Source organism: Monodon monoceros, unplaced genomic scaffold (assembly GCF_005190385.1).
Source record: "Monodon monoceros isolate NGI ecotype Baffin Bay Population unplaced genomic scaffold, NGI_Narwhal_1 Super_Scaffold_22, whole genome shotgun sequence".
NCBI classification, from domain to species: Eukaryota; Metazoa; Chordata; class Mammalia; order Artiodactyla; family Monodontidae; genus Monodon; species Monodon monoceros.
In genome coordinates, this window is record NW_021703779.1 from 81,438,487 (window position 1) to 81,459,308 (window position 20,822).

The 20,822-nt window shown below is 36.6% G+C and overlaps 1 protein-coding gene across 1 annotated transcript in view; it reads left to right on the forward strand.

Moving 5' to 3' along the window:
• The window catches only part of DIAPH2 (diaphanous related formin 2), an 888,726-nt gene that overhangs the window by 560,067 nt on the left and 307,837 nt on the right, over positions 1-20,822 (forward strand). Inside the window, exon 24 of the mRNA XM_029240205.1 lies at positions 11,973-12,097. Coding sequence (XP_029096038.1) covers positions 11,973-12,097 — 125 coding nt within the window. The remainder of the gene's footprint in view (positions 1-11,972; positions 12,098-20,822) is intronic.

Below are 20,822 nucleotides of genomic sequence, written 5' to 3' on the forward strand. Positions count from 1 at the left end.
CCAGTTTTATAGAATGATTTGACTCTATAAATTATGTACATTTATAACTTTCATAAAAACAGAAAACTATGCTTAAAACTTCCACAAAGAAATAATTAAAAGTTGCTTATATTCTTTATAAAGAAGAAGAATGGGAGTTCATTAGTCCAGGGTAGCAGAAAGATATTCCAGGCAGAGAAATGTGAACCAAGGGAGGGAGACGTGAAAGAGAAGTTGAGGATGGCAGTTCAGGAGCATTAAGTGTGGGAGAATGACCTTAAATGAAAATGAGAGATAAGGAGATGGAAGTCATCTATTTAAAGGCCTTATACATATTGATCCTGTATGTGACAGGAGAACAAAAAGAAATAACATCTTTCTAATTCTATAAGGTGCTAGTTTATATTATAAGAGCTCTGTCTACATCATTTCACTTTATCACCATGACAACCTTATGAGGTTAGAATTGTTTTCCCCATTTCACTGATGAAGAAACTAAGGTTCATAAAGGTGAAGTAACTTGCCCAGAATCGCATAGTAAGTAGTGGATAAAGAATTTGAAGTAGGTGTGTCTGACTCCAAAGGCCATGCTTTTTTTCTCCACCATAGCATAGCGCACCATTGGATACTGAAAGATTTCAAGCATTGTGGTGGCAAAATCAGGTTTTAGTTTTTAAAGAATAAGTCTGGCATAGTGTGGAACCAGATTTTATGATGCCATTGTTGACTAATTTGGAAGTGTGTTTCTATTCTAGGAGGACTATTTAGTCGGATGTATTGTTAATTCGGATTCCAATCCCAATTCTACTGACACTAGTCAGCACCTCCTAAGTGCTGGGCACTCCACCGCATGTGTTTTACCACATTCTGTAAATTAGTGTTTAATTGTGGTTGAATACAGTATTTTAATGCGTTTGGCTAGTTTGATCTGCTAGAAAAACTGTTTTGGAAGAACATATATGATGTTCAGGGCTAAATCTCTTTTGTCAGCAAGTATTACCAGCATGACATCTGGTTGTGTGTCATGTTTAGAATTTCCTGTGATCACAGCTTAAAAAATGTTATTCTGCAACTTTTAGCAGCCAACCATATTTAATACTGAAATAGTGGTTTTGATTTTGGTGGGAAATTGGTAGACCTACATAATGAATGTCAATTTCTAGTTGTCTGAGGTTGAAAGTAATAACCATTTGTGTGGAATTCTTATTTGAGTTTTCTTATCCATCACTGGCTCCATAGAAGACCTCCAAATCCTTTATAAATTGGCAAAATAATTTCAGTAAAAGGGCCATAACTGTTAAACATTTATTTTCAAATACTGAAGGATAGAGATTACAGTGGCAAATGTAACTCGCTGACTAACTGGAGGGACAGTGATGGACCTTTTGAAATTGATGGAAGGTGAAATTCATTTTAAAAATTTAGAAATAAAAATAAAGGGATAAATAAATAGATCCTTTAAAAAAAATAAAGGAGAGAAGGACTTTATCACGTCCAGGGCAGCAACAGAGTTACTGACTTGGGAACTAAAGCAGATGTGTGCAGCATCCCTTTCTACTCAGTACACTCAGGAGTGGTAATTATATTGTTCCACTCTGATTAAAATACAGGTAATCACTGCTGTCGGCCTTAAAAAAAGAAAAGTTCACTGATAAGAAACTCTGCAATTAATTGCAATGACCATTCAAAGAAAAACAAGCAACAGTGAAAGCTAGAAATGTATATACCCTAAAAGAAGTTTGTAGAGCTACAAACAGGAAGAAGACATGTTTGCCATGAATACCTCAAGTGGAACTGGTGGGAAAGAGGGACCAAAGAAGGATGAAACCTACTTTGTCTTGTATTGGCTAAACCACCCTTAACCCTTCCACTTGTACCAGTGTTAATGTATCAATTATGCACACTATAAAGGAAAAACAATCGAGTCTTTCAGATTTCTCATTCTTTTAAGGAAATTTGGGCAGATATTTTCTTGATTCTGTGCTTTAAAGGCCTGCAGCTTTTAGATTTTGTGTACTCCCCCCCACCTCCAAATGCAATTAGCTGTGTGGCTGTTATTAGCAACATTTGTTTCAAGAGAAGTATAACAGCAAGACTTTTGGTGGGGGGGAGACAATAGGAATATCCATGGTACCTATGAAAGTTCAGAGTAACTCACAGCAAAGTAGAGGAAAGAGGAAAAATAGGAATAAATTACAAGCATAGCCTAGAGGAGAATGACCTTACCCAACATCTAGAAATGTTTGTACTTGGAATGAGTCAAGGATGAGGAATTATTACCTAGACTTATACAGCCAGAAAACTAACTGTACTAAATTATATAATGAAACAATGTAACTGAAGTTGGATCTGTATACAAATGCCTCCCTATTTCCTGTATCCAGCTCAGACCTCTCTTCTGACCTCCAGATCCATATATCCAACCTCCTATTTGCAATCTCAACTTGGGTGCTTCATACAGTTGAAACTTAGTTGGTCCAAAGCTAAATAAACCCATGAATATTCCCCCCAAATCTCCCTCCTGATGTCTCCGTTTCCTTTGTTCATGCCGGAAACCCAGGAATCATTCTTAACAATTCCTTCTTCCTTACTGCTCACATTTTATTCACCCCAAGCCCAGTCAGCTCTGTGTCTAAATTACATACCACAACCATCTTTGGTCACCCTAATTCAAGCCACCATCACCTCCTGTCTAGACCATAATCATTGTTTCTTAACTCCTCTCCCCTTTTCTATTCTTGACCCCCTCCCTCCATTTTCCACATAGCTGCCAGAGTTTAGTCTTTTTTAAAGTGTAATTTTCATCAGCCTCCCCTGCTTAAAGCCCTTCAGTGCATTCCCATTACTCTTAGGGTGAAACCTAAAGTTCTTATCATGGCCTAAAAGGCCCCACCTACCCCTCAAACCTCATTTCCTCTTTTAATCCATTGTTAGGTTATTAGGCAAAAACACTTAAGGTATAGTAGATTTATGAGATGATAACACCCAGATAAAGCCCCACTTTATTTATGGACTGATTTCAGTGGTGAGGAACTTAGAAAATCATTACAGTTATATCCTCTAGTTTGTTTAGTTTGCATTGCCAATCTCTTATCTGGGGGCATATAGTAATCCTATTAGTATCCACAGTCAGTTAATGAAGAAGGAAAACGTAACTCAAACCTTACTATACCCTTCCCAAGCCTCTTTTATCTGCCCTGTAACCCTACTACCAAGCAGAGCTGCCAATTCGACCAGCACTAATGTGGAAGGGACTCTGATGACTCCAGCATTATGACCTCATCACTGACACTGACCTCATGACAACCTGCATTCAGTTTGGGTGAAAGTCGATGGCTTATATATAAGTACATATCTGTGGACTTCACTCATTAGACTTGTTCTGGGAGAACCCAGGCAAGTGCAAGAATAACCTTGCAAAATCGTACAGTCCCAGTGATTTCCCTGATGAGTTCAGAAATACATTTCTTGGATAATTTGGCCACAGTCACAAAAATTACACTCAAGAAGGCTAACAGTCCTTTAATATAGCATTATAGCTTTATTTTTTATTTATTTTTTAAATCTGTTTTTATTTATTTATTTTTGGCTGCATTGGGTCTTCGTTGCTGCACACAGGCTTTCTCTAGTTGCAGTGAGCGGGGGCTACTCTTTGTTGTGGTGCGCGGGCTTCTCATTGCGGTGGCTTCTCTTGTCGCAGAGCATGGGCTCTAGGCGCGCAGGCTCCAGTAGCTGTGGCGAGTGGGCTCGGTAGTTGTAGTTTATGGGCTCTAGAGTGCAGGTTCAGTAGTTGTGGCGCCTAGGCTTAGTTGCTCCACAGCATGTGGGATCTTCCCGGCCCAGGGCTCGAACCCGTGTCCCCTGCATTGGCAGGCGGATTCTTAACCACTGCGCCACCAGGGAAGCCCGGCATGCAGACTATTTAGTTGTGGCATGCATGTGAGAGCTAGTTCCCCGACCGGGGATCGAACCCGGGCCCCCTGCATTCGGAGCATGGAGTCTTACCCACTGGACCACCAGGGAAGCCCCGCATTATAGCTTTATGATGACACTACCTACATGTATTTAATTCTTGCCAAATAACACGTGGAAGAAAATATTCAAATGGTTTATCAATCAATATAATCTTTTCGTACCTTATTAAGGATATAATATACCAGGAGTAAAGGGGTTAGTAAAGTTGCCATTAAATGGTTCCTCGGATTAGAACATTTGTGAATGCTTTCTCAAGAAGCTGGTAGTTGTTTGGACGTGAAAAAAAAAAAAAAAAAAAGCAGTGCTCATTTCTCACAGCTGGTTTATCAGAACTTTGGCAACATTGAATATAGTTGTTTTTCACATGTTTTTTCTGTGTGATTTTTTTCAGTAATTATTATAGCTCAAAACTAAATGCATACATAAACATAGACTCAAAATTCCAAATTTTACAAAGATGTAATTTCAGATTTTGTAAGATTTTTGTCCTTTCTAGTCTTTAGTCAACAAGACTACATTTTACATATTTTTCCATAATTTCACTAATTTAGTTTTAAGGCCTCCTGTTATAGGTAATATTAAGTAGCCTCCTTTCATAAGGGTCCTTTTTACCACTTGTGTTCTGATTACAAGCAAAAGAAGAATGCATTACATAGACTTGACAAGTGAAGACTTTAATATAGGATTGCCATAAAGGATTTATCAATATCTGAAGGTTCTGGCAAGCTTTTTTGCTAAGGAGAATACCATTCCAGCCACTTACATAAAATCTCCAAGGGAGGACAAGTCAGTATAGCCCAGCCTCAACTCAATAAAGACATGACTTGGGGGCTTCCCTGGTGGCGCAGTGGTTGAGAGTCCGCCTGCCGATGCAGGGGACACGGGTTCGTGCCCCGGTCCGGGAAGATCCCACATGCCGTGGAGTGGCTGGGCCCGTGAGCCATGGCCGCTGAGCCTGTGCGTCTGGAGCCTGTGCTCCGCAACGGGAGAGGCCACAACAGTGAGAGGCCCGCGTACCGCAAAAAAATAAAATAAATAAAAAATAAAGACATGACTTGACCCATTAAAGTTATTCCAGTTTGAGATGTGGGTGAGTGAGAGATCTTTTACTATAAGAAAAACAAATGAGCTTTAAAAAAGATTCTTCATAATGAGAACAAACTATTCCAACAAGACTACATCTAGCATTGCTTTATAGAAGCTTCGGCTTGCACCTGTTCTTCCCAATCCTGGCCTTGAGCTAAGACTGTCAACAAGAGTAAGAGATTTTAGTTTGTTTTTTAGTCTTTGATTTAAAAACTCACACATACTATTTGCTGCAGGCAGAATAACAGTTGGAGAGGAGACAGCAGGTGAAAGAACTCGATGCTTCACAGGTAGCTTGGCTGTCCAGTGCTAGTGGGTCGGTGGTCAGGCTACAGAATTTTGGGTTGCAAATCATGATTCAGAGGGTTTTAAACTTTTCTTCTCTCCTCCTTTACCCCGGCTATCCTTTCACCATACCTTCCATAGTTATTAACAAGGTTGTTTGTTTGTTTTGTCTTTTCTTTTTGTTAGAAGGCTCCACTTCTTTCTTTTTAAAAAAATGCATTCAGACTGAGGTTTACAGGCTGAGATCTCGTACAAATGTATGAACCCAGACAGTGAAACATACTTAGTGAAGTTTTTCGAGTTAAACATGTATATGGTTTATAAAGTAGTTTTCATGTTTTGTTATGGATGTTCCTCTGCTCTCAGCATCAGTTCAGGCCGTATTATGGATCCGATTGAGAAAAACTGCACCTTATACCAAAGGCACATGTTCCAGGGGCAAGTGATGAATGGCTCTTGTGAACACACATTGAGGACATACGTTTTTAAATTTCATTTAATAAGGACTCTAGTTAAGTTGTGTTTTGTGTTAAGGTGACTTTTTAACAATTTTTTTTTCTCCTAAGAATGAGTCATTCTCTAACAGATTTTTTTTTTTAATTAGAGGAATTTCTTATTTGGGTGCCATTTATCACTTATTTTCTTTAAAGGCCTGAGAAGCCCACAGTGCTGACTGAGCCTTTGCTATTTTTATTGTATAAACACATTTGCTTCATTTTCATGTATAGCAGTCATATAAAACGAAACTATTAACTTATAAATGTACTTGAGAAAGAATACAACTGTGCCTATTGTTTGGGCTGCTTGTAATGTCCTTTTCTTTTATACATGTGCTTTCTGGATGAGTCACTTTAATGTTATGCCGCTCGGCTGACAGTAATTCTTCAACTAAATATATTCAGTTAAAGAAAATTACAGGGTGCTTATAATCAGGTTGGGGCCTATTCACATACAGACTTGCAAGAGTAAATTGTTACCTGGCCTTTCTTAGAGCAAAGATGTCAAGAAGTGCTGGGTTACTTTGTCAATGGGTAAAATTAATAGAAATATTTAATTCAGAGAAAAAAATTCCCCAAGTTGCTGGAAAAGCTTTTATATTTACATAAAATTACACATTCTGCACATGGTCTAGAGAATGTCCCCAGAGTACTGTGATTGTTTTTTTCCTTAAATGCATATCAGTTCTCTTAGGTACTATGAAATTGAAGAGTCTTTCCATATAAAAATCTCATTTAAAATATTTTTCTTACACTTTACTTTTCTTCAAATTATGAATTGGAGCAAGTCTGTCATTTCAAATGTTTTGAATGAAGATCAGGCCACTCTCATATGTTTGCTTGAAGCCAGCAAAGAAGTACTATATGTATATTTTTCAACTGAAGTAAGCAGATAAATAAGATTCGTGGAGAAGGTTTCTCCCTACGTATAACTCAAGAGAGTGTACTGAGCTTAAAAGGTTATTTATGGAGTATAAGAAAGAAAGCTATAATAAAGAACCTGATAGCTATAATTTAATTTTTTAGTGTTATAATTCAGATTCAGTAGCAGATGTAAAAAATGAAATTAGTGAAAAAAGTTAAAGTGCCACCAGACTGACTAATCAGTCATTGCAAATGCTTGTAGTGGAAATTTACTCAGATAGAAAATGTTTGCCCTGTCACTAAAGACTCCTTAATTTATATTAGTGAACTAATATAATGACAGGCACAAAAATAAACCCTGAGGTGGGGGCTATGCAGTAGACAAGCATTTCTAACCTACTCTGGTATTTAAATGTTCTTGGAACTCCAGCTGCCCTACATCTCCCTACCACCTCCAGTAAATATATATATATATATATATATATATATATATATTTCTGTCTTTCTTTCTCTCCCTCTCTCACACACACACACCCTGAAGACATATTAGAAGAAATGTAGGCTAGGATCTAACTAGTTACATAATCAAATTGTCTCCTAACTCTTAAGATTAAAACAAATGTATTCAAGGCAAATAATCAGGCAGGTAAACACATGTTAATTCTTTATAACACTTACAAAAAATTTCTTATGGTTTAGACATGTCTAGAAAATCAAAGTAACTAACTTGTAAATGTCTCCAAAGAAATACTACTGCGCAGATTTTAATTTCCAGAAATATTCTTTTTTGCAGTACGCAGGCCTCTCACTGCTGTGGCCTCTCCCGCCGCGGAGCACAGGCTCTGGACGCGCAGGCTCAGCGGCCATGGCCCACGGGCCTAGCTGCTCCGTGGCATGTGGGATCTTCCCAGACCAGGGCTCAAACCCGTGTCCCCTGCATCAGCAGGCAGACTCTCAACCACTGCACCACCAGGGAGCCCCCCAGAAATATTCTTTAAATTTGGAACTTGCTAGTATCTCTAACAAATTGGCTGTTCATTAGTATGCCTCCCAGACGTAAAATTCCACATACCCTGTAAAACCTACAAACAGAGAACCCAATCTAAGTTTAGTTCCCGTGATTAGAAAGAAGACCGATATTAAATCAGGCCGCAGTGAGGTAGCAGGTAAGGAATGACTGCTTTTTTTGTTCAGATTACATCTAAATTGTTGTTTGGTTTTTGGTGGCACGTTTACAGTAGGAATTTGTCTGTTGGTAGAATATAGTGGGAAGGATAGTAGAATATGAAACGAATATTTATAGATTACCTATTATGTACTTGTTATAATGATAGAAACTTTATATTAATCAAATTATTTAACTTGAATGGCTACCATTTAAGGAAGGTATTATTATCTTTATTTTTCAAATTGGGAAATGAAGACCCAGAGAGGCTAAGCGACTGGCTCAAAGTAACCCAACTATTAGTGAATATGGTAGAGGTTAGAATCTAGGTCGACCCTGACTCCTGTCCCCAAGTATAGGTGGCATACCCTTGTGCCAATGAGTACAGATTTTAAAAAAATTTTTAATTGAAGTATAGTTGATTTACAATATCGTGTTAGTTTCAGGTGTAGAGCACAGCGATTCAGTTACACACACACGCACACACACGCACGCACACACACACACACACACACACACACACATATATACTTTTTCAGGTTCTTTTCCCTTATAGGTTATTACAAGATACTGAGTATAGTTTCCTGTGCTATACAGTAGGTCCTTGTTGGTGATCTATTTTATATATAGTAGTGTGTATATGTTAATCCCAACCTCCTAATTTATCTATCCTCCCACCCCTTTTCCCAGATTTTATTTCAAGTTGTTGGCCTTCCAGAAGTAAAGACACTGCTTTACATTTACAATTTCCTGACAAGACATCATTTAGCTCATATGATACCCCTTCTTGAGAGTAGTATATACCTCATAGAGTTTTTGTGAGAGTTAATACATAAAACTAATTAAAATAATATCTAACACATAGTAAGTACTCAGTAAATGTTAGTTATTACTTAGAAGCATAAGTAATGACTAACCCTTATACCTTAGGAGGACTAGTTGAAGGAACCAGGTGTTTGTAAGCTGGGCAGATTAAGAAGATGCAAGTGACACCTTTCCTGTAAAATAGGGAGTAGACTTGAGCAGTGTTGATTTAAGGCAAAATGAGGACTAATGGGTAAGAAGAGTTCAAGTAGGCTGGTTTATTTTTCTATAATTAGAAAAATAAAATTTTTCTAATTATATCAACTGTCAAAAATGAAGTAAGCCACTTAGAGATAGAGTGAAACCCCTGTTGTGGGTCTAGTTTATGCAACACCGTAGATTAACACCCCCTGAAATAGAATTCCACCAGTGAGAGAATAAGAAATGAGAAGGAGCCAGCAGGTGAAATTCCCAGCCCTTTTAACCAACTCTTCCAAGGTGGAGTTGCTTTATTTGTCTTACATGGAGACCAGGACTGACTACATGTTTAGGGGGACCTAGTGCAAAATTAAATTGCAGAGCCCCATTTTAAAAATTACTAAGACTTTCAAAATGGTGGCAACAAAGTGCTAAACAAAGTGCAGGGCACTTTTAATGCAGCCATAAGTTTGCATGTGGGCTAACATCCTTGGTTTCTTACATCTCCAGTACTTTATTTTCTTTCATTCATTCATAATGTTAATAAATTATTAGAGAGGGAGAATAGAGAAGCTGAAAAAAAGAAAAGGTGTCCCTTACTTCTCTTCCTTATCTCTGTTTCTCACTTTCCCCTTTGTCTAAGCATCTCCTTCAACTTCCTGCTTCCTTTCATGCTCACATAATAATTGATATGCTAACTTCCAATCACTTTGGTTGTATTTAACTTCTACATGCACATCCAGTTGCAGAAGTGGGAAAACATTTAAATCTGAATCAAAATTTCTTGAAATATACATATTCATTCAACAAACATTTATTGAGTACCATGTGTGATAAGTACTGAGGGAAAAGCCAAGTACTAGGTAGGGATCTTACCATTAAGTAGCAGGAGGTTTTATAGCAGAGACTCTATATACAAAAAATGAAAAAAAATTTCACTTAAAGCAGAAGGTGGTGTGTGGAAGATCACTTAAACAAATAGAAGTGTCTCTAAATGGTAGAGAATTTGGACTAGAGCTCTAGAGGGATTTACAGAGGACTAAGGATTTGACAGGTGGAACTGAGGAGGACAGATGTCTAGGAAACATTGTTTTATTCAAAATTCAACTTTAGGGTAAAAGCAATTTTAGTGGATTAAAAAGAATGTCTCGTTATTTGAATTATCTAGACTTTTGTGTGCATAGCAACTTGATTAGGCTGTTATTACTCTGTTGAACAATCAGAAGGATCCTCATGATCACCCCCTTTTTTACTACTGGAATTACTATTGCTTTTCGCAGGAGGATTACTATTGTGACTTAAACCTCGCCTATGGGCACATTTTGTTTATTGCGGAAAGTTGTCATGAGTTTATTTCTTCTGTGTAGCCTATATGACATAAACAACTTGTCAACTTCATATCTTCAGTTTTTCAGTCAAGCAAGTGGGAAAGGAGAAACCCTTTGAATAATTAGCAAGAATCTCCTGGAAAAACCCAAGAGAAAAAGTTCAGCTTTAAAGTCAGAGAGAACGGTTACCTCCACAGCAAACTCGTCCTTTAAATAAAGCAAGCAATGATTGCTGAGCCATTAGCACATTTATGGCAGGACAAAACTCTCTTCGACTTCTCCGATAAAGAATAATTTCCAAGCTTGTCAGATCTAAACAAATGGAACTAAATTGGACATAGCTATTTGAACTGACAAAGTAATAGGAAAAAAAAAATAATTTGTCTTTAGTGTTGGTGTTTGATTTTCAGTCTCTTGAACTTCCGGGTATATTTAAGCGATTTCTCCTCATTGAGTTATAAAGGTGTACGTGTCAGTGTGATGAATTTGTATCAGAAGACTTTGGCTGAAATTTGCCAGGGGATTGATTTTTGTCAGTCTCTTGAATTTTTCACTGCAATTCTGATATGCCTCTGAATGAGACTGAAATTTACTTTAAAAAAAAAAGAATTGTAATATTATTCTGTTTCTGTTTCATGGTCCTTTAATGAAAAGAACTGTTTCAGAGACCTGGATTTAAAAATCAATGTCATGGGGGCTTCCCTGGTGGCGCAGTGGTTGAGAGTCCGCCTGCCGATGCAGGGGACACGGGTTCGTGCCCCGGTCCGGGAAGATCCCACATGCCGCGGAGCGGCTGGGCGCGTGAGCCATGGCCGCTGAGCCTGTGCGTCCGGAGCCTGTGCTCCGCAATGGGAGAGGCCACAACAGTGAGAGGCCCGCGTACCGAAAAAAAAAAAAAACCAAAAATCAGTGTAAGGGGCTACCTATCAAATTCTAATAGTTACCTTGCCTTTTCAACTAGAACCCTGCCAAATGCTGTTGATATTGATAGAAGTGTCTTCATACAAAATTGGCGGTCATAGAGTAATAGGGTATCTATAAACTAGTACCTCTGTGAAAAGAAAGCATCTTGAGAGATCTGGAAAGTGTGCATGTATTTAAGAGTAGTTTGAATACAATACTTAAGATTATTGGTTGTCAATGAAGAGAGAAAAAGAAAAGTGCAGAGAATGTTAGGGGTAATTAAAGCAACTAACGATAGTGTTTGAGGGCTCACTGAAGCTTTGTGGGTGTGTATGCACACACATGTTTGCTCTGGTTTGCTCTAAATTCTCTGTATCAACAGTTATTTATCATTTCTCCATGAGTATGAAAAGTACTAAAGTCAGGAACTTTTACCATAGATATTGGTTTATAAAAATCAGGATCTTTCAACAAGAGAAAAATATTTGATCCTTTTATGTAATTTAACTTTAAATCATTTATATAGCCAACATCACGCATTAATAAGATAGGATCTCTTTGAATGTTAGTTTCTCTTTAATCTTCAAATTAGATTTTAAAGAATGAAATATTAGGAATTCCATCAATAAATTTAAATAGAAATGGATTCATTTGAGCTAATGGCTGAATAAAATGATGGTGTTGCCATATTAAACATGATGATTTGGTATATTATATTACACATTTTCACTTATTTCATGGAGAGTAGAATTTTTATGAGTAGTAATTCAGAAAAATGTGAGTTGAGTTCATGGAACTATTCTCCACATTAAAAAAATACTTGAACTGATACTGTTTTCTTTTAGTTGTAAAAGAAATGTTCTGAACACTTTGCACGTTGTTCTTTAGTTTCAGCTCAAATTCTCAAGAGCAACCTTGCAGCAATGGAACAACAAATTGTTCATCTGGAACGTGACATCAAGCAATTTCCCAAAACAGAAAATCAACGTGATAAGTTTGTGGAAAAGCTGACGATATCCTTTATTTATTTAAGCATTTTGTTTATTTGTTAGTTTCTGTGTGTGTGTTTGTCTGTCTGTCTGTCCATATACCTATTTACCTTGTGGTTAGTTCTAAACTTACCATTCTATTCACAGTTTGGATGAATTTGTATATAGGCTGTTTTTATATTACCAGCATAAATTTTAGTTCATGACGTTTTGAATCGTAGAGTAGGCAAGGGAACAATTATATAAGAAAAAATGCCATTTCTCAAAGACAAATTTCATTTGAAGGCCCACAAGATATGCAAGGTAAGTCTTTTGAGGCTTGATGTGACCTAAAACAGAACAAAGAATCTCCTTATTGTTTAAAGGAAATGATCAACAGAAGAATTTTTTTGCTCAGAGGTTTTTTTCTTTGTGTGTGTGTGTGCAGGTATTTCCTGAGGCGATATGTGCATTTTCAAGGGCAATCAGAGGATAACTGGTATCAGTAGACTGAAAGGTTATGAAGAAAAAAATGGATGCATGCATGGACAGATATATTAATTGATCAGTAGATTATGTATTTAAGTAAATTGTAATAGCTATCTGTATAACGTTAGGCATTGCCTGCTACCTAAATGCTTTTAAATCCCTATTTTGCATATAGTATATTCATATAAATTACAGAAATATATGAAAGGAAAACTTGAGAAATGATATTTAGCTTGAATTGTTTAATGTTAAATCTGTTGTCTAAAGATAAACTACATTAGAGCTGATTTTTTTTTTTTTCTATTTTGGTTTTCAAAAGTTAAAGCCATATCCTACTCTTCTGGGTTTAAATAAATATCTTGAACTGCACATTGATTCACCATTTTATACTTCAAGAGGGAATAAATACTGTAAATTCTTTATCTGATAATAAGTAAATTCCTTCAACAACTATATGGCAGTCACCTTGTTTCAAGGTTAAATCTATTGCCTTTTTCTTCTCTGATATGCTTTCTTTCCTGCCCAACTTGGAAGTTATGGTCCTGAGCTTGAATTACTTGAGAATGGCAATTTAGGTTTATGTGAAAAACAATTTTTATTTTCACTCTTTGGTTCATGAATTAATACTGTATTTTGTGTGGTCCTTTAGTGATGGTGAGTAGTTATAGAAATAGGAATATTGGGAACATAAGTTTGTGGGTGACTGGAGGCAGGAAGTACTCAAAAATAACCTTGGATTACGTACCTGTCCACATCAGGATATTTAATGTGAAGATTTAACTTTGTTGCTGATTAGATTTTTCTTTCAAATTTGTTATATTGTCCTGTGGCTGGAAGCACCACCTACATTTTTCAACTTTTGATTTTGATTCTTGCCTCACATACTTGAATTTAATTCCTGATTCCCTTGTTCTTTTTAACATTTTCTTCTACAGTTGGCTTTGTGGCCACACGACAGCATACAACATTGAGGGGTCTTTGTTGCTCATTTAGAAAAAGAAAAGTAATTTCAAACCCTCATGAACTTGGCCTGGACTCTATTTTATTTCTCTCTTTATGCAGGTAATTAAGCGCTTTAAAATGAAAATCCAGAGCCTTCTGTATCTGTATGTTACAGATGAATGGTTATTCTTCATTTAAGTGACACTAAAGCGTGACTGTTTGTCCACAAGGGGATTGAAAACTGTATTAAAATGTATGGGGCTGTTACTTTGCATATCATATTTTAAAAAGCAAAATAAAATACACAGCAATTTATTCTAGAGAAAAAGTTAGACTATTGTGTTGAGTTGTCTAAAAACTCCAAATTAATAAATTACAGTGATAGAACTGTGGCTCAACTTATTCTTGCTTCGGGAGACTCTTTGGACACCAAGTGAGAGTTTGTATCTTCTAGAAAATGGCAAACAAAATGTTTAATCATCCTATGATATATGAATTCTGGTGCCTTCTTAATATTTTTTCTACTCTTCTGGCAATTCCAAAAGAGAGGGATATTTTCTTGTGGGATACTTGATCCTGTTTTAAAATTAGAGCCATGATCCTATTTCTAGTATAGGATTCTTTGTACTGGATGATCTTTCCAATGTTTCTGTCCCCTGCCAATAAATTCTTTTGCTTCAGGCACTGGCCTTTTAAATTGAATAACTATGGGCACAAGTATGGGGGTAGTTTCCCCTTGAAAGTAACCTTACCTACTTAAACAGTAATCTCTCTGTAAGGACTGTGAGTTCAAAAACTGAATAGCAGTGACACTCCTCTGGGCTTTCAGAAGGGCATCAGTGCTATAGTTAGCAGCAGTGGCATGATGGCCAAGGGCAAGTGAATATGCAGCCCAAATCTCCAGGTTGGGCTAAGTCCCATAGCATCCTATGTTCACCCTTACTCTTTCACAGTATTGATTGAACTCATAATATGCTCGGCATTGACAGGCCATGGAAATTCAACAGTGCACGAGATAGAAGATTTGACCACAAGTTGCTGACAGTCTGGCATTTACCTACTTCTCTGTCTTGATGACCCAGTGACCAAGATCAGGTCTAGTGTGTTAATTTCTATATGCCCATCCCAATGCACAGCACCTAGCAACATGAAGGCGCTCAGTAAGTGTATATTGAATCACAGAATATTATAGCTATAGAGACAATGGAGATCATCTGGTCCAAGATCCTACTTTGACTTAACACATCAAAGGGGATATTGTTGAAAGAGTAGTAGGCTGTGCTTGTAGTTATAAAACTTTTCTTCATATAAATTTTCACAGGAACTTGAGTCACATTGAATCACCTTTTCAGAGCATGTAAAGTGTAAATCAGTTTTAGAAAAGATAATCCACACCTTTTAAAAGTAAATGTCAAAAAAATTAACCAAAGAAAAGAGAATGATACCTCTCCTATGAATGGAGTGGCCCAGGCTATTTCCTGCCTCCTAAGCAATAGTCAGTGGCTTTTGAATGAAGCTTGTCACCTCTGCTTCCCTTTCTCTACCCCAAACTGGTTGCTTGTTCCAACTCAAAAAAAAAAAAAAAAAATGGAAAGAGTAAAATAAGCAATATTAATTTTGTAAGACTACAAAACAGGGAGAAATGGAGAAAATTCTCTCATAAATCATCGTAGAGAGGTTCTAGGATGAAAGGGGACGGTCTATAATGGATACAATAGCACCATATATATTGAAACACACATGGTTCAAAAATCTGGATACCATGTGTGGGAATTTGCTATTATTCTGATTTTTTTTAAAAGCAAAGTTCTTTGTATTCTTCATGCCAGTATGCTCATCATAATAATATTGGGGAAGTTTTAAGTTCAATTGTTTGTACAGTGAATTCAAATAGAACCTATATTCCTTTTTTGGTAAGTTATAAAAATGATAATATTCACTCGTTAATTGAATGTTTACTATGTATCAGACACTGCCTAATTTTACATACTTGAGCTTTTAAAAAATGGTCCTATTCATTAAATGAAGAGTATTTTCCATATCTGGTGATGAAATTGATCACAGTTGTCCCTTTGTCATTGTAGTGAGCTCAAATTGTCTCAGGATAACAACCCATAAAGTTATTTGTCATAGGCCCATTGTTTTAAATTCATTAATTTCGAGGGGTCATCTCTTTTTATCTTTTAAGGTTACCAGGAATTCTGTAGTCTCTGTCTGTGTTTGGCACCTATTGCAAAAATTGGTAGGGTGAGGTTCAAAATCACACCCGGTTTCAAAGTTTTGAAAAATAACCCATGCTAAGGAAGGGTGAGAGGGAGCACTGTGAGTGGTCTGCCTGCCAATCCTGAGGCTCATTCTTGTTTTGTTTTGTTTTGTTTTGGCCACACCACGCAGCTTGTGGGATCCTAGTTCCTTGACCAGGAATTGAACCTGGGCCCTAGGCAGTGAAAATGAGGAGTCCTAACCACTGGACCACCAGGGAATTCCCTGAGGCTTGTTCTCATGGACTTGACATTATATGTGGATTCTGATTTTTTCAGCTTTTGTCTTTTGACCAATCATGTGACTATGAAACAGTTTTTCTTTCTTTCTTTTAAATCTAAGCATCACTTTTACTTACTGCTCCTTGCTTTTTCCAACAGGAAAAAACATTCTTAAAAGAGGGCTTCTTAGACTTTAGAATATGCGTTGTGGTCCATTCTTAACATCTTAAACTGTCTACAAAACACGTTATCCACAGTGTTGACCTTACTGCTTATATCCTGTTGACAAATTTCTTACATTTACTTACATAGATTTTGTCAATGGCAGAGCTGTCTATTGCTGCAAATCAGCTTAGCTTTTTGATTGACTGCTGGCTAAATCATCTCACCAACTGGAGGGCAGGGAGGACTGAGCAGCAGGGGCACCATTAACACATTGACAAAAGGAGCGGACAGAAAGTTAATGACATTAACACCCTGTAGCTAACTATCAACACCTGGGAGTTTCTCATAGTGGGAGGGAGAGTCATTTGAAGTGGTTAAAAATCAAGTTCCGGAGGAAGCACATTGCCCTGACCAGACAATTCACAACAGATTCGGGGTCTCTACTGTACTGCAATTACGTTGATTTTTCTCCCACTATTCTTTATTAAGTGAATAATTTTTGAAAAGATGAAAAACTCACAGGGTTAGTGTTCAACCTCAGTAATATTAATCACCTTTGAGAACATGCCATATAAAAAATAGACAAAACAAAAACAAAACAGGAACCTCAAGAGCAAGTTTTTTTTTGTTTTTTGGGTTTTTTTTCTCTCTGGTATGAATGTACTAATCCAGGCTGTTTTCTAGCTGCTGAAAAATCGAGAGGTTTAGGTTAGACTGGAGGGAAGTTTAGTGGCTCGGACTCTCTCTCATTACCTTTAATTGCCTGCCGGTCTCAAACTCAGAAAATTAGGAAGTTCAAAGCAAAACATTTTTAAATGAGACTGCTCAAGGAGAGAGGGTCCAGGATTGAAGGAAGGAAGGAAGGGAGGGAGGGAGGACAAAGAAGGAAAGGAAAGGAAAGGGAAAGAAGGAAGGAAGGAGGGAGGGAGGAAGAGGAAAGAAGGAAAGGAAAGGAGGAAAGGGAAAGAAGGAAGGAAGGGAGGGAAGGAGGAGAAAGAAGGAAAGGAAAGGGAAGGAAGAAAAGAGACAGTGAGCATATGGGAGCAGTAATAGAGAAAATGCATACATTGAAAAGCAAGTTGTTTTTGAAAATCACACGGGGGAAAATGTTGCTTTTTTAAAAAAGGAAGAGTGTTAGCATTCTTTGAAATATACACTCTTCATAATGGTATTGGAAGATTTTTTTTTTTTTTGGCCACTGTGCATGCTTTGTAGGATCTTAGTTCCCCAACCAGGGATTGAACCCAGGTCCTCTGCAGTGAAAGCAAGTTTTCTTTTTTTTTTAACTTCCATTATTTGTGCAGTGATTTGCAGTAGAAGGTATGATCATCTATAATAATAAAAATAAAAATGATAATATAATAGTAATAATATCAACTGTTTAGTGAATGTCATGTGCCCGTCACAGTGCTAAGAATATATAGGTGTCTGTATAATCTCAAGTGATCTCCAATGCAATACTATAGGGGAAGTACTATGATTAACCCCATTTCAAATATGTGAGAATTGAGGCTATAGAGGTTCAAAGGTTCAAACACGTGTGTGAGATCATGTATGTTACAAGTCTGGTTAATGAGGGCCAGGATTCAAGTAGGTCTTGGTCCTTCAGACTCCAAGCCTTGTGCTTGTAACCATGGTATTGTGCTGCCTCTAGGGTCAGAAAGCTTTGTAAATCTGAGATGAATTCCACATTTGTTCACTGTGAAATAATGTGTTGCTTCAGAAGAAAAAAAAAATTCTTTTTGAAAGGTTTGTAAACTAATTTAAAAATTAGCTGCTCATGTCTTCCACAAAGTCTTCCTTAATCATAGCAATCAAAATTAATTTCCTTGTCCCCTGTGTTCTCATAACATTTTAATATTTTGATTATTGTACTCGCTGACTTGCCTGTACTCTGCTTATGTGCATGTGTGTTTTGAACACTGGGTTATAAAATCTTTTGAGTACAACAAGCCTAGCACAGTGCTTTACAGAAAGTTTCTTAATAAATGTTTATTTAATATGTTAGAGGTCATTGCATAATGATTAATGTTAAACAACATTCTGGCAAGTAAATAGAAAACATTAGCTTGTGATGCTGGCATAACTTCAGTTTGACAAAAGAAAGGGGTATAACATGTTTCCACTGTTATTCCTTTATATGTTTTGATTTTAAATGCAGGTATTAAGAACTATCTTTTTGGCTCTTGGAAATCACATTCTAAGAAACTGTCTCAATGGAGCATATGGTTTTTCAGATCAGTCAGTTCAAAAATTTTTTATTTGAAGAGTCTTGCTTGTTTGGACTTCAGCCTGAAATTACCATGAGCTCCATTTTTCAAACTTTGTTTAGGGAATTGATGGACATTTGGTGCATGGTGCTAATGGTGAGAGAAGAGCATACTGCTTGGTTAAAGGGTACATAAACCCTTTCAGGCCACTAGAGACTCATCTGAGAAATCATCTTTTTCAGAACATAAAACGGGACATAAGTCATCTGAAAGAGTTAATGTACCCTCAACCTTACAAATTCTCATTCCTACCAGAAGCTAAGTTTTAAGAGACTAAAAACCTTTCTATGGGATTTATTCATACTGAGTAGAAATGATGTAAAAAAAGAAGTTTGAAAAACTAAATGACCCAATGTGGTTATGGTTTTGTGTATGCATGTATACTAGAAAACATGTAGCATATACATGTATCTATACATAGATAGAGATATGATTTAAAGCCATTTTGGTATTCACAAGAGCTTAAATTGGATATTGTAGCAATGAATATGAGTTTGTTTCCTTTTGCTTTGATTTCAAATTTACTAAAACTCTTTTATTTTCAATTATTGAAGGCACGCATAGTATGTTAAATACACACAGTTTATAGGCAATGATGGTGACGTTAGTATAACTAGTCAGTAAATATACTCTTGCAGCAAAATCTCAATCAGGTATTATTTGAGAAATGTAGGTAAATACATCAGTGTCTTTTTCTATATTAGATGTCTGTTCAATTATTTCTAGTTAGGCTCTCTGAGATATAACTTTTGAAAATTATAGCAAGTAAACTTAGCTTTTCCTTGAACGTTCCCTGTTCCTTTCTTCTGGTTTTAAACTTTGAGGTATGGGAAGTGAAAACAAAAAACTGCAAGAAAGCAAGTCAATATGTTTAATAAACATGTAATGATACTGTCCTTTGTGTTGCAAAGGTAAAATAGGATAATTACCTACTACATTGTCCCAATTCATTACTGAAGTTAGAAATGGAAAGAAATACATAAAAAACATCACTGAAATTTTTCAGTTGAATCTTAATGATGGATATATATATCCATACACATACATATACACACGTACCTCATAAGACAAGCATTTAAAATTACAATCAATTTGAGAGGATTACATCTCATCTACTCACTTAAAGCTAAGGCACTCAACAGTGGTGAGAATTGAAAATGAATGAAAAATTTAAAAAGAAACTATAGAAAAGCTTTCCCAAGATCATTAGTGAAAAGGAGAATATGACGTAGTCACCAGTTGATGTTGTCTGGGTAAGAAAAGTCATGAGTAACTTAGTTAAAAATGGTTCCAAGGGGTGAAGGTACCAACTCCTCTTTACCTTATCAAAAGCAAACATTTAGTAAGTGGCTTTTTTATATCAGCTAAGGCATTATCGACTTTGTGCATGGCAACACTGATTACTCATCTCCAGATTTCTGTATTATGGTCCTGACTCAAAACCTAAAGAGATCCAATTTCATTTTGCACACTGTTGAGAAGTACTCTGTCCACTTTATTTGCCTCATATATATAAAAGTACTTTTGAACTTTAATGTTCTGTACAAATGCAAAGCATTTTTATTAATCCATTTGAATGAAAAGACATGTGGATGAGTATCAATAGACCTAAGTGTTAGCCTTGGTCTTTGCAAACGTAGGAAAGACACTCTGTTTCCTCATTTGTAAAACTGAAATGAAAATACTTCCCTTGCCCACCTCACATATGTTTTTATTAGGACTAGGTATAGTAATGACTTTGAACATGCTTTGTAAAATGAAGAAATAACATACAAGGTGTCATTGGTCATTCTGCTCTAAACCTCACAAATGGGAGATAAATTATTTCCCCCAAGGAAAATATTCTTTGTAAACAACCACAGTCTGCTTTTGTCCAACTTCATTTTATCTAAGTTGGTTTTTTGTTGTTGTTGTTTTCATATTTTTTTTTTTAAGACTGAAACAAAAAAGATGCATTCATGTAGTAAGTGCCTATGGAAGAAGCAGGAGGCTTGTACTTCATTATTCTAGGAGTATCCAGATGTTTGGGATTAAACAAATCCCTACATTTTTCACTTAGGTATAAGAGAGAAAGAAGCAACTAATAGAATTTGAAGATACCTGTATACTCCATGAAAGGTGATATTCTAAATGTTAGGACACCTATAAAGTAAGACGCAGGTATGTTTCCTGCTTTCAAGAAGGCATGTAGTCAGGGAGATAAAAGTGATAGAGAGAAGATAGCAACAAACAATCCAAGCTCATTTCATAGTAAGTGAGTATAGTGCAGACTAAAAATGCAATAGGCCTTTTCAATATTTCTTCCCCTCTTTCGTCTATAGTGAGACAGCATTCCAGCTTTGACCACAGTTGGAAATTAATGTGGCGACTTTATTATTTTGTTGGAAATGTATTCTCTAGCCAAGCAATAGACCCAAATGA